Raw genomic sequence first — 18,830 nt, 5'->3', positions numbered from 1 at the left:
CAAGTGCCATCAAAGGGCATGTCCATGAGGGAACTCTGGACATCCCCCGAAAATGACGTGGACCTCAGCCAGGCGTGACGCCGAAGCGCCACAGTGGTGGAAATCGCCCGACCCAGCGAGTCCGTGGTGTCAAGTCCACACCGTATGGCGTGCCGTGCTGCATCTCGACTGTCAGCAAGTGCTTGAGCGAGTCGTGCCCGGGCCTCCACCGGGCACAAGGGCAGCACGTCCTCCACCGTATCCCACAGAGAGTGGGAATAACGGTCCAAAAGGCAAGCGGTATTTAAAGACCGCAGCCCCAAACTCAGAGACGAGAAAAGTTTCTTGCAAAACTGTTCCAACCTCTTGGATTCCCGATCCGGAGGAGCAGACGGGAAGGAGGATTGGGAGGTTGAGGCCTGGATAACCAGACTCTCGGGGGTGGGGTGTTGGGAGAGGAAACTGGGGTCGCCTGGAGCAGGGCGGTGGCGCCGGGCAACGTTCCGGTCCACAGGAGGAACTGTGGAGGGCTTGGACCAAGAGCCCTGTAGAACGTCTATGAGGGCCTCATTAAACTGCAGCAGAGGCTCAGTGGAGCTTGCTTTCGGTTGAAGGACCTCTGTGAGGACGTTAGTCCTCACGGCCACAGCAGGCAACTCCAGCCCTAGGGCTTCGGCCGCCTTGCGCAGCACCACTGAAAAGGCTGCACCCTCCTCCGAGGCCACAGTCGGAGGAGAGATGAAACCAGCATCCGGGGAGGTATCCAGACCGCTGGCATCCCCCAGTTCGTCTGCCCAGTCCTGTGAAAGTTGACCCTGGAGGGCCATAGGGTCCTCAGACCCCTCCCAGTCGCCCCCATCATCCGATTCCTGATAAACAGGAGGAACGATCGGAGCCGGATGGTAGATGAAACGGTCATCCATCGAAGTCTGGTGCGGCGCAGGACGGCGCCGTGCCGGCGTCGGGTCCGGACAGGGGCTAAACTGGGGAACGGCGTTGTCCGGAGACTGCGCCGGAGGTGGAACCGGTGTCGGCGCCGGCGGAGGAGGCGTCGTGAGGTCGACCGGCGCCGACCGAGATCCAGGCCTGGATCCCTCGGGGACCTGCGGAGTCTGGGCCGGCGCCATCGACGGCGCCGGGGCCGGAGCCGCCGGCACGCGAGGTCGCCCAGTCGAACCTGCAGGGCCCGAAGGCGCGCCTACAGGCGTCGACGGCGGAGCCAGGCACCTCATGGCCGAGAGGAAGGCACTGACCTCCGCCAGAGTCGCGTCAGACCCAGGGACCGGCAGGTATGGGGATGGGCGCGGCTCCTGTGGCTCTGACAGAGCCGCGGGGGTGTGACCACCCTGAACCTCAGCCGAGTCGCGCGACCGGCGAGGGGAGTCCGAAGAGCGATGTAGTCTCTTGGACTTCTTGGAGTGCTTCGACTTGCCCGAAGACGCCAACGAGCGATGACTATGACTGCGGCTCCGCGATCAGTCCTTGGACCTCCTCCTGGACCGGGACCGAGAGCGGCGCGGAGCTGAGTGCCGAAGCTCGAGAAGCTTACGGGACCGCTCCCGCCTAGCTTTTGACGTCAAGGCCTGGCAATCGAGGCACGACTCCGCGTCATGGTTGGCACCCAGGCAATAAAGGCACCGGCAATGGTGATCCGTCACCGACATCAGGCGATGACAGGCATCACAGGCCTTGAAACCAGGCATCCTACCGGCACCAGAGTCGAGTCGATAGACCAAAAGAAGTTAAAAAAAAAGTTAGTCAAAAAATGACTAGGGGTAAGCTCTTCCCGGATCGGCGCGGAAATAAGAAGAACTGACGTCAGCGCGCGAGGGCGGCGTCTAAGTACTCAGACGACGTCATTCCGGAGCACGACGCCGAACGCAGAGCCGCAGACGACGCCTACCGACGCGCGAGGGGTATTGCTACAAAAATCTTTCCGGATCCAGCCTGACGCCTGGGGATATTCTAAGGTGAGGAATCTAACTAACGTGTTTCTTTCAGATCCACAACCTACTTCTGGCACAGGGTCTCGTTCAATAGGTCCCCTGGCCATGAAAGCTGCAACTTCCTGGCAGAAAAGGGCCAAGTGATCCTCCAACATGCGATGGAGCGTCGATGGCATGGAGGGAGGAGTAGTCTCGAATGAGAGGTAGTAGCCCCTTCGGACCAACTACAAAGCCCACCTGTCCGACGTGATGTGCCAGAGGAGGAGGTGATGGTGGATCCTGCTGCCTTCTGGCAACTGGTGGTCCTGAAAAGTCAGACTGGCAGGGTTTGGAGGCTGCTGCAGGGGGTGCACTGGTTGACGAGGGAATGACAGATGCCCAGAGGTGCAAAAGTACCCTCCAGCGCCGGGTCCAAGTCAGGGGTGAGGCTGGGGTTGACGGCTGTTGGGGGCACAGCCGGCGTCATCACAGGAATCGGCACCGGAGAAGGTACTGTGAGGTTGACCAGCACCGATCTGGATCAAGGCCTGGATCCTCGGGTGCCCTCCAGCGCCAGAGCTGAAGCCCTGGCCTTGAATGCCCAGGGCCCCCAGCCGAGGCCTTGGTGCTAGAAGGCACGCCAGCAAAGTTGGGCTGCCCAAAAATGCTATGAAACACTTCGTCCAAAGCTAAAAGCTGGGCAGGGGACGCTCCGGGAAAAGGAGTGAAGTGCGGAGTCGTCCCAGAAGCAGGCTCCAAAGACAAAGCAGGAGAGCGACGACGCTCCGGGGCCCGCGTCGAGTCAGACGATGGTCAGGGAGAAGGCGAAGAGAGACAGTGCTTCTTCGCTTTCTTCTTGTGCTTCGACTTACCGGAGGAGTGCAAAGACTTTGACGAGGAATGGTGAGGACTTTGCGACCGGTCTGACTACCTTCATCTCAACGGGGACATCTAACGGCAGCGAGCGGACTGCCAGGCCTCTAAAAGCTTTCAGGACTGCTCCCGCAAAGACTTCGGGTTCATGGCCCGGCAGTCAGAGCACGACTTAAGATCGTGGTCGTGCTCCAGGCACCAAAAGCACAAGAGGTGCGGATCGGCGACCGACAACTTGTGACAGGATTCACAGGGCTTGAAGCCGGTCCAATGATGGGACATCCCTCGTGCACCAGGAGTCGAAGACTCAAAAAAACGTCAACAAAAGTCGAAAAAAGGTTAGGCATAAAGTGACTAAGGGGCCCGCTCTCCGGATCAGCGTTGGCTGGCACAGAAAAATAAAGAACGGACATCAGCGAGCAGGGGCGTCGTCCAAGTACACTGACATCCCGGCAACCACAACGACGAAATCGGAGTCGACCTATGCCACCTACCGATGCACAGGGGCACTGCCACGAAAAAATCTCTCCAGATCCAGTCTGACGCTTGGGGGTAATTCTACAGTAATTAATCTATAACTACGGTCTCTTTCGGATATTACATGCAGTGTTAGGGGACATGGCACACACGTGTGACGTCGTGTTTTCACTTTTTAGACACCTTGTCACGATACAGTGGTAGTCTGTATGAGTTTGGTGCTGGGTCCCTTAGAATGGCACAAGATATGCTGCAGCTCTTAGGGACCCTCTTTAGTACCCATGCCCTAGGTACCATTTACTAGGGACTTAAAGAGGTGCTAAAGGACTGGTCACTTGGGGATCAAGTGACCAGTGGTCTTGTTTTGGGGAAGGAACACTTGCACTGGGGACCTGGCTAGCAGGAATCCAGTGCACGTTAGTCAAAGTTGCATTGAAAATACCAGGCAAAAAGTGAAGGGGATTACTGCAACAAAAACCCAGTTTCGTACAAAGGGCATGTCCTTGAGGGAATTTGGAAGTCCAACAATAAGACCATGTAGTGAATTGCGGAGTGCTGCCACAGCACCATGCTGATTCCAGACGGCCCAAACCACGAAGTAAGTCTTGTCGAAGTCTGAATAGATGGAATATTTTGCTACGCCCTGGCCATCTGTCATCAGGCATCAGGCATTACAAGTAGGGGCGGCTCCTCCGCTACAGCAGAGGAACATCGCCCCACTGCTCTTAAGCAGTGCAAAGTAAAACTAAAATAATAACAGTCGTTCGTTATTATCATGTTATTTTTACTATTGAAGTTCAACAGCAGTGCATCCCTGCTGATAGGGTGGGCCGGAGGAGGAGTGCTGGCTGCACCTAAAGTGCGCATGAAGGTTTGGCCAGCCATCTCGACAAGCCAAACCGTCATGCACACTTTGCCTGTTCTCCAAAGGCTGTATTATACAGCCTTAGTGGAGAACATGGCCAGCCACCAAGCCCCCGTCTGAGCGCTGAACCACAGAGCTTAGACCAATCACAATGATGCTTAAGGCAGCGTTGTGATTGGTCAAGGGATTCTGTGAGAAGGGGGGCTTCCTGCTGGAGAAGACGCAGCGGCTGCGACTGCGAACTCCAGGTAAGTTTTCTTTTTCTTATTTTCCTCCCCCCTCTGCTCACCGCCCCCCTCCCTGCCCTCATACGCCCATTCGGTAGCAGCCGCTACTGATTGCAAGGTGGGTTGGATGTCCTCTGGGACAGATGTCAAGATGTTCACCCCTTTGCCCAATAATGCATGCAAATATCTGCCAAGGAGGCAAGATGAGTTGACGGACCTGGGGGGCAGGGCTGGTAGAGGAAAATGTATGTTTTGAGAAGGTTGCTATTCGCTTAGACTATCACAAGTTGAAGGTATTCGAGTTTAGTGCATGCGTGCATGTCTTAGCGCTCCAGGGTGGGATGCTAATGTAAGAAATCAGGTTCCCCTGAGCAGTCTATGCCATCTTGCCACTTGTCAGTTTACCAAAGGATAAGATCTCAGCTTTGTCCAGGTACCTACTAGCACATCAGTGAGGGTCTCATTGAAAGGTTACAAAGGTTCTTATTTGGTTTGTCCTAGGCGGAGGACCTCCGTAAGAAAATTTGTTTTTACCACCATCGTGGAAAGGGTGAGGTCTAATACCTCTACCATCTTCTTAAGCCCTGTTGCAAAGGAAGCAGACTCCTCAGTAACCGTGGCTGGTTTTAGGGAGGATAACCAAATGTCTGGGGAGGTGTCCATGCCACTTGCCTCCTGTACATCATCAAACAGGTTGCCATTATAAGGGTCATCGTAGGTATCTTCCTCATGGTCATGGTGAGGAGCATAAGTTTGTGTCCATATGGGTGTACTACTGTGGTCTCTGTAGAGAGGGGTGGCTTTAGAGTCCAATAAGGCGATCAAATCAAATTCCAGCATTGGTGCTGGGAAGATGAGACTGTTGTCGATCGCAGCACAGAGGCCTGTGTTGCATGTTGTGCCGGATCCTGAGTCGCCAGCACCATAATGAAGGAAGGGGCTGGACTTGGATTGAGACTTGGTGGCACAGCCTGTGTCAGGGATGTATTTGCCGGCGGTATCCTGACTGGAGGTCACCTTGGGTACTTGGGGCCCCAAACCACCCCAGATGGACCCTGCGGGGCACCAAAGATAGAGTTTGAAGGTTTTTTTTAAGCTCCTGGACTTGTTTGGCTTCACAGATTGTCTGGAAATGTGGGGCACTACAGGATCAGCACTGGATTCTATTCCAAAGCAGGAAAATAACTCTGTGGCCTAGAAGTGTCCGGGGTGTTGCACGATTCCCAATGATGAGAGTGGCGGCATGATGGAGACCCATGTTTGGACTGCTTGAGGTTCTTGGACTTTTTGATCTACTAGAGGCCCATGACTTCAAAGAGGACAGGTCACGTAACTGGCTTCAGGAGTGAGAGACAGTTGTCGTGCCCTCGACTGTGACCAGGACCATATCTTCGTCTTACGAAGCTCGGAAATGGCGAGTTTTGATATGCGGATGGCTTGAGATTCTTCTTCATGCAGCACTTGAATGCAGTCATGTTTGGATCCAAAACATCAAAGACCGATGACATGTTGTTGGTGTAATTTTAGGGGGAGAAATGCCTACACACTAAAAAGGAGGGAAAAAAATCCTGCCAAAATGACAGGATTCGAAAAGCTTCGGATCTGTGACAGTAGGCATGGAAACACAGCAACAGGTGGGGGCCCTAACATCACATCAAAGGCAGGACGGATCTGATGCAGAGTTACACAACGCCACCTGTCGATGTGCAAGACAACTGCTTGCAAAGGTTTCCAGACCTAGCATGGGGAAATTCTTGGTAGGAGGAATCTGTAGTATAAAGTCTCCATCAAAAAAATGGCTCTCATTGGTAATATTTTCTTTTTCGGTTTATTTCACCAGTTAGTGTTCAAAGTTGTATGACCTACCTCGGTTTCATCACCTTCATATGCATCATTGCCCTCTGCGCTACCGGTTTCTTCATTACTTTCACCTTCTTCGCCCATCCCTGTGTCTTCATCATCTTCCTCATCATCATCGTCCTCTTCTTCCTCTTCATATTCCTGTGTAATGTAGACAGCAATATAGGTAAGCCTTGTGATTGCATTTTAATACACAGGAGAAATATTCATATTGTTAAGGTAGCATAGCACTTAAGGTTGACAGAGTGAGTACCAGGTCCTCTAAGGGCGAGGAAAAATCAGCAGGAGATGCTGAAGCACCACCACCCCTCTCCAGCCATAACTTTGCTCCTAGATGGACCACTAGTTTTAAGGGAAACTCACTTTGTACCCCCATTTATGAGCGTTAAATACATTCAAATCTTGGGAAAACTCTACTTACTTGCAGTAGTGTCGAATAATACTGTAAGTGACATGTTTGACCAACCAGAGTACTCCAATTACATACCTTCGCAGCAAAATAATCCAGATGATCCACATAAGCTCCTTCGATCTTCTAGTCTTCTATAGCCCACCCTTCTCAAACTAGAACTGGCTGTACTCTGCTATAGATGATTCCTGGGCTAGGTTGCTACTCAGTCCAAGTGGCATTGACTCACAAGTTACTACTTGTGTAACGATATATCTGTAAGAGACATTAATTAGTGATAGATTCCTTACCTTAAAATATCCCTAGGCGTCAGACAGCATCCGGAAAAGTTTTTCATCAGCAGTACCCCTACGCGTCGGTAGGTGGCGTTGAGTGGCTCCGCGTCCGTCGCTGGCGTCGTAAGCTCTGAGATGACGTCACGGAGACCACTTAAGCATCACCCATGCGTGCTGACGTCAGTTCTGTACACGACTTTCTGCACCAGGAAACTGACCACTGGTGCTATGATACTAGGGCCCTGAAAGGCGATGACCTTAACCCTAGAATCAGTTCGCAGAACGGGGAGGATGGGTGGGGCGGTAAGGAATCTATCACTAACTAATGTCTTACAGATATAGCGTTACACAAGTAGAAACTTGTGCATCTGAAAGAGACACGTTAGTGATAGATTCCTTACCTTAGAATATATACCCCAGCAATACCAACCCCGGTGGTGGGTCTGTGAACAAGATTACACCAGAAAGTCACGGAGAACAGAACGGCCAAAGAAGCCGTTTCTCCGGACTGGACTGTCAAGGCAGTAATGCTTGGTAAACATGTGCAGCAAAGCCCACGTTGCTACCTGACAAATGTCCTGCAAGGGAACGCCGCGTCCCAAGGCAGTAGTGGCTGCTGTTGCCCTGGTAGAATGGGCACGCAGCCCTACAGGAGGCTCCTTCTTGGCCAACGAGTAACATGCTTTTATGCACAGAACAACCCACCGAGAGATGGTTCGTTTGTGCACAGCCCAACCTTTTTTGGCACCCACGTAGCCAACAAAGAGTTGGTCATCCACCCGGAACTTTTGTGTGCGCTTCAGATAGAACGAGAGCACGTTTTGGGTCCAGACGATGGAGCCGCTCTTCCTCTTTTGAAGGATGCGGAGGCGTAAAGAAGGTGGGCAAAGTGATGGTCTGCCCTATGTGGAAGGTCGTGACAACCATTGGCAAGAAAGGACGGGTCCTTAAAACCACCTTGTCCGGATGAACAGAAAGGTAAGGAGGTTTGGAAGAAAGAGCCTGGAGCTCACTCACTCTTCTGGCAGAGGTGATAGCTACCAGGAAAGCCATCTTATGAGTGAGAAGACGCATAGGACAGTTATGAAGGGGTTCGAAGGGAGAACACATCAGATATGTCAAAACAAGGTTTAAGTCCCATTGAGGCATTCTGAACGGCACAGGAGGAAATGTGTGCGTAAGGCCTTTCAAGAAACGGTTAACAACCGGGGACTTAAAAAAAGAGAAGGCTGATCTGGAAGCCGTAGGAAGGCGGAGATGGCTGAAAGATAACCTTTGATAGTGCCCAGAGCAGAGCCCTGCTGGGCCAAAGCAAGAAGGAACAGATGGACCTCAGAAAGAGGGGCAGAGAGGGGATCTACAGCCTTTGCTGTGCACCATGCTACAAATTTGTTCCACCTGAAGGCGTATACCGTTTTAGTGGAGGGACGCCTGGCTGCCAGAATGACATCACAGACTTCAGGAGGAAGATCGAAAGCTGTCAACTGTCGCCGCTCAATCTCCACGCAAGGACAGGTTCGGGTGGAGGACCGTCCCCTGCTGCTGCGACAGAAGATCCTCCCGAAGAGGCAGTCAGATTGGGGGATCGATCGCCATGCTGAGTAGCTCGGGATACCTGTATCTTCGTGCCCAATCCGGAGCCACAAGGATGACTTGGGCCCGGTCGCGCAGAATCTTCTTCAGCACTCTGGGCAGAAGTGGTGTAGGCGGAAAGGCGTACAACAGACCGCAACTCCACACGCGACGAAAAGCGTCACCTAGCGAGTGCCGCCTTGGAAATTCCAACGCGCAGAACTTACGACGTGTTCTCTTCGGTGGCAAATAGATCTAACCAAAGCTCTCCCCACTGCTGAAAGAGACCTTGCACCACGTCAGAGTTCAGACGCTTTTCGTGATCCATCAAGCACCGGCGGCTGAGTTCATCTGCCCTGGCGTTCAGAGAACCTGCCAGGTGTTGAACCACTAAGGTAATGCCTTGATGTTCCAGCCATGTCCAGAGGTGAAGAGCCTCCTGACATAGGGTCCAGGACCCCACCCCACCCTGTTTGTTGCAGTACCACATGGCTGTGGTGCTGTCCGTGAACACCTGCACCACACTTCCCCAGACAGAGGGAAGAAATTACTTCAGTGCGAGTCGGATCACCCGAAGCTCCAAAAGGTTGATATGGAGCCGGGACTCCGCCAGAGACCAGAGTCCTCTGATCTCCGCCTCTCCTAAGTGGCCTTCCCATCCCAGGAGGGACGCATCCGTCACCACTGTGTGCTCTGGTTGGGGAAGGGAGAGGCATCTGCCATTGACCCAATCGCGATTCGTGAGCCACCACTGCAATTGTCGTGCAGTGCCCTCCGAGATCTGGACATGATCGAACAGGTTGCCCTGATGCTGCGCCCACTGGAACTTCAGGTCCCACTGCAGAGCATGCATATGCCATCTGGCATGTGGCACTAGCAGGATGCAGGAGGCCATCAGGTCCAGGCGCCGGAGGGTCATCCTGACTGAAACCCGGGATAGAGGCTGAAAGATCAGAATCATAGCCTGAATATCCCAGACTCGCTGCTCGGCAGGTTAAACCCAAAACCGTGTCAAATCCAGAACCGCTCCTATGAAGGGGAGCGTCAGAGAGACTCAGGTGCGACTTCAGCACGTTGATGGAGAACCCCAGCAAATGCAGGAGGTCGGCTGTAGTCTGAAGGTGGGAGACGACTGCCTGGGGCAAGCCCACCTTCAACAACCAGTCATCGAGGTAGGGGGAAGGCTGACACCCCTGACCTGCGCAGATGAGCTGCGACCACCGCCATCACTTTTGTGAACACCCGTGGGGCGCTGGTAAGGCTGAAGGGGACCACGGCAAACTAAAAACGCTCCTGGCTTACCGTGAACCGCAGATCACGCCGGCAGGACGGGGATGTGAAAATATGCGTCCTACAAGTCCAACGCTACCATCCAGTCTCCAGGGTCGAGGGCAGCCAAGACCTGAGCCAGAGTCAGCATTTTGAACTTCTCCTTCCGGAGGAAGCGTTTGACGTTCCGGAGGTCCAAGATGGGACGCAGACCCCCTTTGTCCTTCTTGGGGACCAGAAAGTAGTGGGAATAACAACCACTTCCTACTTCTGGCCCAGGAACGCACTTGATGGTCCCCTTGGCCTAGAGGGTCGTGACTTCCTGCTGGAGAGTTGCCAAGTGTTCCCCCGACATGCGGTGGTACTGAGGTGGCATGGTTGCTGGGGTGGACTGAAAGGGAAGGGAGTAACCCTTGCGGATGATCTGCAACACCCACTTGTTTGATGTGATAGCGTGCCAGTGGGGGAGGTGATGGCGGATCCTGCCCCCCACTGGCGTGGGGTGCCCCCCAAAGCTCGGATTAGGAAGGTTTGGATGTAGAGGCAGCGGGGGCAGAGGTGGACTGACCCCCACGCTGATTCCCAGACCCGCCCCTGCGGAAACCGCATCTGCGCTGAGGCTGGGTCTGCAGAGGATTGCTGAAGGAAAGTGCCTTGGCGCTCCTTCCGTGGCCACGAAAGGAACGAGAACCAGGAGTGGCTGGGCTTTTCGTGGAAAGACCTAAGGACTTGGCCGTAGCCACCAAGTCCTTAAAACACTCCAGCGCACTGTCGGCCTTATCGCCAAACAGGCGAGTGCCATCAAAGGCCATGTCCATGAGTGAGCTTTGAACATCTGGCGAGAACCCGTAGATCTCAACCAGGCGTGGCGACGAAGCCACAGTCATAGAAATTGCTCTACCTAGCGAGTCTGCAGTGTCCAAACCACACCGAATGGCGAACTAAGCCGCATCTTTACCCTCGACAACAGCTTGAGACAGCACAGCTTGGGTACTCTGGGACTCTGGGACGTCGAAGCCTGGATGACCAGGCTCTTGGGCGTAGGATGAGTGGTCAGAAAGCCAGGATCACCCGGCGCCTGGCGATGACGCCTGGCAACATTCTTATCCACCGGGGCCCCTGTAGCTGGCTGCGACCAAGTGCCCAGTAAGAAGTCAGTGAAGGGGGTAATTAAATGGCAGCAGGGGCTCCGACAAAGTGGACGCCGTCTGGAGATCCTCAGTGAGGAGATTAGTCTTTAGGGCCACTGTAGGGAGATCAAGGTGGAGGATCTCAGCGGCCCGACGGAGCTCCATCGTGTACGAAGTGCCCTCCTCCATGGTAGGTGGAGGAGAGGCAAACCCCGGGTCAGAGAAGAGATCAAGGGCGCCAGCCTCCTCTAACTCGTCCGCCAAGTCCTGCTCGGAGTCACACTCATGAGCAAGAGGGTCCCAGTCGTCCTCCACCTCCGCCGTATGTGGGACAGACTGCGGCGGCAGGACAGGGACCGGGGAAGGAACAAACGGCGCCATGTCCCAATGCGGATCCCAGGTAGGGGCAAAATTGTCTGAGAACCTGGGCAGGGGCGGAACAAATGGCACTCACTGCGGTGCCGGAGGCGGAGCCGGCAGCACAGGAACTTTTCCGGATCCAGTCTGATGCCTAGGGATATTCTAATGTAAGGAATCTATCACTAATGTGTCTCTTTCAGATATAGCAAATAATGTTCAAATGTTGTCTCCAGGAAATCCTTAATATGGTTTGTCACGCCCAATGCCTAGTTAAATACACCCTCCAACCTGCAAAACTCCAACTTCAAGAAGAGATTTTTTGTGGTGACCATGCTGTAACCGGGGGTGAGCAAGGCTAGCAATCTGTCAGACTGCGATGTCAAGATCAGAACTTTGGAATGCTGAACGGTCAACTGAAGACAATTAACTTTGGGCTGTAAACACTAGTTTACATCAATATTTAAATTGCCTAACTCGTAGCGTTTAGCACTCCTTCACCACTATCTTTCAAGGATACGTGGACTTGTGCAGATGAGTAATGAAGTTTGTTGTGGAAAAGAAAAAACACCCGCTGTTTCTTCAAATGGCTCACACATGGGAATTGTGACATTTCCTGGCATTTATGCAGATGCAGTGATAGTCAGGACTGCAGAAGACGGAAGTGGAAAATCTCCACCACTTCTCATGCACCAACAAATGACGCAAATCAGTTTTGAATAGCTGAGGTCCAACAACTGTATAGGATCCCCCTTCCTCCCTGCCGAGGTCCTGATGACCATTTTTGTCAGTGCTAGGGCTTTCATGCATGCTCCACTGACACAAATGTACTGTCGAAGTTGAGAAAATGGAGCAGAAAGCCACAAGGATTTATCATTTACTCCATCTGGTTTCTTTTTTCTTAAGAGAGTACAATGTACTAATAGCCTTACAGTCTGTGGCTTGGGACAAAAACGCTGGAATGAACTTTTAATGGATATAGTCTGATCTGAGCCTATATTAATCTCCTTACAATTGGACCTAGACTACCTAATCAGATGGGCAACTTATCACAGTGGCATTTTTTTTTAGTATGCAAAAACCTTAACAGTTATTATTGAGCAAATCATTTGCTGGTCCATTGAAAGCCTAATCAATTGACCTCTCTTTGCAATGAAGCAAGGCGTCCTAGTACACCAACTTTACCTTAAGTGTAAAGTTAAGAAAAACAAAGCCTAGACATCATACCTCTTGGTCACCATCTTCATTTTCCTCATCATCTTCCTCTTCATCACTGTCTATGACAATCACATCAGGCCCTTTGGGTTGATCATCCTGGGATGACTGGACCTCCTGCTCGGATGACTGAGGAACAAGATCCAAGAGAAGGGACTGTGAGGCCTCTTCGCTGTCTTCAATGTGAGGGTAAAAACTCTGAGAGCCCCCCTAGAATAATTGAATCATTATTCAGGTTTTCTACACACTTTCGCAGCCGGACAAATTGCACAAATTTGAATGAGAATATTTAGAGGACCCCATTAGTTCTGAACTCACAAAAGAACCAATATAACAGCTAATGCATAAAACAAAGACATGTTCAACTGCGCTGCTCAAGTTATGCTAAAGCAATTCATATTTTTTCAACTGACTTGCCATAAGCTCATTTAAGATTCCCAATCATTAATCAGCTAGGCAGCATGAAGTAAAAAAAGAGGCTGTAAAAGTCTAAAATTACTTAAGAGGAAGCCAATTGTAAAAATCAAATGCATTACATATCCACAACATTATTTTTACAGATTCTGCCACCTGGAAGATGAACCCAGAATATACCTTCAATGTAAGAAACACAAACTATAGGCATTGCAATACAAAATCATACCCTCAGAATTAACTGTAGAGTCTCCTTGAGTTACTGCCCATTCTTTGACGATATTTACCATTAAATATCAAAAATGTTAATCTAGTCTCCCTGGAATGATCTTTATCCTTTATGCGCGGTAGTATTGCAGTTCCTTCAGTTGCTGCAATACTTATTCCCCATGCCATTTTGCTGTCACTCTTGTGCTTAATATGCTATGATACAGTTAGTGCTACAAAAAGGTTCAGGGCATGGGGCCTCGAAAAACAACTTTAAAGGATATATCAGTCGTACCCATGTTTCCTAACTATACAAGTGCAGCCTTTTGAAGTTCTCTTCGTTTTTCACATGGTTTCATCAACCTCCGGGGCGTAGCTGGTACAAAAATGTATGCTAGACTGTATGGCTCAGAAATATCACTGTACAAAGACTGGGGTGAGTTTTTTTGACAAGATTTGCCAGTAAAGGTGTGATAGCTGGTTATGGGACTATGATAAATCTGTACAAAAAACAGTCATGGTCAGTAGAACAAAAAGGCACTTCCACCAAAGATTAATTCTACACTATTGGTAGATTTAACAGATTAACATGAACATAATAAATAGACCGGTATATTAAGTTGGACTTAATATCACAACTACCCTTTGGTAGCTCAGCCATTAACTTAACCAAGTGATGTCACAGACGCTAGGGCAAAGTCTTGTTTGTCAGAGCAAAATGCACCATTCCAGAGAATTTGAGGAAAATCACGAATGAACCATGGACTGCCTCTCTGAGAAGGGATAGCCAAATTCTAACAAAGATATTTGAAACAAATTAATTACCTACAGTAGTGCTCTTTCTGGTGGGTACTCTAACCATAGATCATTTATGGCAGGAATACACCAAAGCCCCAGACTTTATCTGGAGAACATTTTCAGCAGTGCTCAAATGCGCGGGAAGGTGGAGCCATGTAGCTCCATGACTGTTCCACCCTAAAAATACAGAGTGGGGCTTCGTATAAGCCACACTTGCACCAACCTCAGTTTCTTAATCTTTCACCCACAGATATGTATCACTATACTAGACAAAAAAAAAATTGCAAGAGACAAGTGTGCCAAAACACAACTTGGAGCCATATCGTTATGTCCAGGAGTCCACTTCACAGACCTGTGAGATAGAAAGGCAGGAAGGAAGGAATTTGGAGTTAGGTCGAGTCTCCCCCAGAAAGAGCTTTACCGAAGGTAACTTGTTCTGATGGATACTTGAAGCGATAGATTTATCAACTTTAGAATAGATATCATAGCAGGATGTCCCAAACATGGTGGGTCTGGGGAGAGGACTCACAGCATTGCAGGGCCAAGCAAGCAAAATGGATCTCACATCAGACCGGTGTAGGAAGCTGGCTTTTTATGCAGTATACCAAAATGAGGTACAGTATGTAGAAAGTCCAGCTAACCCTTATTGGCTTACAGGGTTGAACCCCTTGAATGCCCATGACGAGATGGACTCGTCATGGCACACAGTTCTCGTGTGCCCATGACTAGTCCAGCTCGTCATGAGGCAGCCCCTGGGAAATCCCTCTGCTTTCCCTGTAATGACGATCGGCGCGCACGTCGCGCCGACGTCATTACAGTGAAAACGAAACTGAAATGAGCCAAGAGGCTCCTTTCAGTTTCACTTTCTACGTGCTCAGGGGGCTATCTCAGCCCCCTGAGCACGTAGAAAGACAGGAGAGGTAACGTTGGAAAGGGAAAAATCGCCCCTTTCCAATGGTACCCCTCCCCCAGTGCATCCCTGCTTGGGGATCGCCACAGGAGGGCGATCCCCAAGCAGGGATCCACCCACTAGATACCAGGGAGGGGGGGAGCAGCCCCTTGGGCAAGGGCCTTTGCTCCCTCCTGATTATTTTGGCAACATGGGGGGAGTAAAGCCCACTAGACACCAGGGAATTTTTTATAAAGTAGAAATAGGGGTGGGGGCTGCCCAAAACGGGCAGGCCCATGCCCCCACCCCACCCCCCAATTATTAGTCTTTCTGCCCCTCCCCCCCCCGGGGCAGAAAGCTCACTAAACACCAGGGATTTGTTTTTAGGTTTTTTTTAGGGTGGGGGCTGCCCGAAATGGACACGCCAATGCCCCCACCCACCCGCCACCATTACAGCCTTTCTGCCCCCCCCCCCCCCCCCCGAGGGGCAGAAAGCCCACTATCCATCAGGGATTTTTTTGTGCAATTGTTTTTAGGGTGTAGGCTGCCTGAAACGGGCACGCCAATGCCCCCACCCTCCCCCCCCCAAAAATGACAGTCTTTCTGCCCCCCAGGAGGCAGATGAGAGATTTAGCCCCCAATCTGGCCCCCCGGGGGGTGCAGAAAGCCCACTAGAAACCATGTTTTTTTTTGTTTTATTAGTGATGGGGTAGGGGCAATACACCCACCCCACCCCCAGAGAAATTCCAGTCTTTCTGCCCCCCCCCCCCCAGGAGGGCAGATGGTGGCAGTGGCCCCTGATCTGCCCTCTGGGGGGGCAGAAAGCCCACTAGGCGCCAGCGAGTACGCAGGCTTTTTTTTATGCGTGGGTGCTGCCCAAAATTGTCATACCAATGCCCCCACCCCCACAACAAATAGCCACAGTCTTTTAGGGGCATATCGGGATGAAACCCCCTTCCCCGATTCCCCCCCAGGGCCGCAGAAAGCCCACTGGGCTCCGACTTTTTTTTTTAGTAATGTGCCTACCTGTGGATCTTGGGCCCTAGCGCAGTTGGCACGTAGAGAAACCTAGCAAACCTGTACATTTTTGAAAACTAGACACCGAGGGGAATCCAGGATGGGGGTGACTTGACTGGCTCTCACCAGGTTCTGTTACCCAGAATCCATTGCAAACCTAAAAATGTGTCCAAAATAACACATTTTCCTCACATTTCTGTGGTGGAAAGTTCTGGAATCTGTGTGGGTCCACAAAATTCCACCCACCCCGCGTTCCCCAAAGTCTCCCGAGAAAAATGGTACCTCACTTGCGTGGGTAGGCCTAGTGCCCGCGTCAGGCAAGGGCCCACAACCTATTGAGGAGACATCAAAATTACCCATCACAAAACAACCTGGTTTTGCAAAGGGGGTCCCATGAGTTTTTGGCCCCGGGCTTGGCGGCCATCTAGGGAAACCTACCAAACCCACACATTTCTGAAAACTAGACACCCAGGGGAGTCCAGGGAGGTATGGCTTGCGAGAATCCCCCAAAGTTTCCTTACACAGAATGCCCTGTAGACCGGGGGGACTTAGGCCTCCCACAAGAGTGAGGCACCATTTTTATTGGGAGACCCGTGGGAATGCTGGGTGGTAGGAAATTTGTGTCAGCCCGGTGATGCCACAACTTTCCCACACAAAAATGTGTGAAAAAGGTGATTGTTTCAGCTAAATGAGATTTGCAGGGCATTCTGGGTAAGGAATTGCTGGAATCCCCCGGGTGTCTAGTTTTCAGAAATGTGTGGGTTTGGTAGGTTTCCCTAGGTGCCGGCAGAACTAGGGTTCAAAAACTACAGCTAGGCACTTTGCCAAAAAAGGTTCATTTTTCACAGTGAAACTGAGGTGTGTCCACGATGCGTTTTGCGCAGTTTCCTGTCGCAGGCACTAGGCCGACCCACACAAGTGAGGTACCATTTTTCTCTGAAGATTTTGGGGAACACGGGGTGGGTAGAAATTTTTGGATCCACGCAGATTCCAGAACTTTCCACCACAGTAATGTGGTGAAAATGTGCTTTTTTTGGCAATTTTTTAGGTTTGCAAGGGATTCTGGGTAACACAACCTGGTGGGATGCAGTCAAGTCACCCAATCCTGGATTCCCCAGGGTGTCTAGTTTTCAAAAATGTATAGGTTTGCTAGGTTTACCTAGGTGCCGGCAGAGCTATGGTTCAAACACTACAGCTAGACACTTTGCTAAAAAAGGGTCATTTTGCATTGTGAAAATGTGGTGTGTTCACGTTGGATTTTGAGCCATTTCCTGTCGTGGGCACTATGCCTACCCATACAAGTGAGGTACCATTTTTATTGGGAGACTTAGGGTAATACAGATTTGTAAAGGAACTGTTATTACCTATTGATTTTCGATGCATTTCTGCCTTCCAAATGAAAGACAATGTGTAAAAAAGAAGTCACTTTGAAAAACGTCCTATAATTCTCATGCTATACGAGTATTACCAATTTCGGAAATGTACAAATATCTACGGTTTCTAAACTCTACATTTTGTTCCCATTTCAGAAATACATAGGTGTCTTTCATACCGATTTTTCCATGTACACATTTTTACGGATTTTTTTTTTTTAACTTTATTTTTTACAATTTTTTGTTTTTTTGGCACATTACAACACGACAGTATAAAGTCAAAAAGCAAGGACATCATGCAAATAAACCCTGATCACAGCTCCATCTGGCCACCGATTCCACAGTGGACCTCATATCCGTTCATTTTTATATAGGCTGTACACATCTCTCTCAGGTCCTTGGGATCCTTACATTGTATGGACCGGATAGTATTGTATTTTTACGGAATAATTACTATATACCCGGTACATAATAAAAAACCATTGCAAGTTGCTGCTCAGTTTTTGGCTCTGGGTTCATCGGGTTCTTGGTGAACCTACAAGTCCTATATATCCCCACAACCAGTAATGTCCAGCGGATGTAAAGGTATATTGCTTTCAAACCGCTGTCATGATTAGAAGAAGTTACAGGTGAAAACGTTGACACAAAAGGCTGTTTTTTTCAACAAATTTTCAATTTATTCTATATTTAACTGTTAGTTTCTATATAGAAACCTTGATGGCTCTACACAAATTACCCCTTGCTGAACTCAGAATTTTGTCTACTTCTCTAAAATGTATAGCTTTCCAGGATCCATTATTGCTTTTGCACCCATTTCTACCATTAACTGGAAGGAGGTCGAAAGCACAAAAAGTAGCAAAAATAGGCTATGTCCCAGAAAAAGGCCAAAACTGTGTAAAAAAATGTTGGGCTTCTGACAAAAGTCTGGTATCCCCTAAAAGCGGGGAAAATGGTGATTTCAGCCCCACAAACGTTTGATAACATTTGCAGGGAAAAACCCAGATGCTTTCATTTGCAGCCCGTTTTTCCCATTTTTCCACAAACAAAACAAAATTTTGATGTATTTTGGCTCATTTCTGTGACCCCTCCAGGGGAATCCACAAACCCCGAGTACCTTTAGAATGCCCATGATGTTGGAATAAAAGGACGCAAATTTGGCGTGGATGCCTTATGTGGTCAAAAAGTTACAGGGGCCTCACTCTGCACTACCCCAAATAGCCAAAAAAAGGCATGGCACAGGAGGGGGAAAGGGCCTGGCAGCGAAAGGGTTAAATGAAGAATTCCAAATCTCTTTTGTGGTAGTGTGGGCAAGCATTTCATGCTTATCAGGGGGTAGTGTTAATCATTTGTTGCACACACACAGTCAATACATGAGAGACACACTCAAGAAGAAACTCAAGACTAATTTAGAAAAATAACATGGATTATTATAACATTCAAGAACTTCGTAATCGGGTACGTTTTTTCAAGCTATCAATTTTTATAGCCAAGCAAAAAAGTTATATTAAAGCGTTTACGTTGTACTGTTTTCCGATGGAGAAAGAAATATATACTGCATATGAGTATTTGCAATTGTATTTCGGGGGTCCTCTTTAGGACTGATGATGCTAGGGGTTCACTGTCACAAGATCAACCAGCAGTTACCCGCACTGGAGTGTCCAAGTGCAGCAGTGTTGAATGGATTGGTAGCCTTGTGCTA

At 50.0% G+C, this 18,830-nt stretch overlaps 1 protein-coding gene across 8 annotated transcripts in view; it reads right to left on the bottom strand.

Moving 5' to 3' along the window:
* The window catches only part of TPR (translocated promoter region, nuclear basket protein), a 645,150-nt gene that overhangs the window by 235,566 nt on the left and 390,754 nt on the right, over positions 1–18,830 (bottom strand). For 4 of the 8 annotated variants that reach the window (XM_085601673.1, XM_085601674.1, XM_085601675.1 and 1 more), the window contains exons 40-41: positions 12,446–12,643; positions 6,213–6,347 (exon numbers count right to left, since the gene is read on the bottom strand). In XM_085601673.1, coding sequence (XP_085457799.1) covers positions 6,213–6,347; positions 12,446–12,643 — 333 coding nt within the window. The remainder of the gene's footprint in view (positions 1–6,212; positions 6,348–12,445; positions 12,644–18,830) is intronic. The other 4 variants (XM_085601677.1, XM_085601679.1, XM_085601680.1 and 1 more) reach the window with 1 other exon arrangement.

Source organism: Triturus cristatus, chromosome 4_2 (genome assembly GCF_964204655.1).
Source record: "Triturus cristatus chromosome 4_2, aTriCri1.1, whole genome shotgun sequence".
Classification (NCBI taxonomy): Eukaryota; Metazoa; Chordata; class Amphibia; order Caudata; family Salamandridae; genus Triturus; species Triturus cristatus.
The sequence above is the reverse complement of the archived record's forward strand: the minus strand, read 5'-3'. Positions and strand labels throughout refer to the sequence as shown.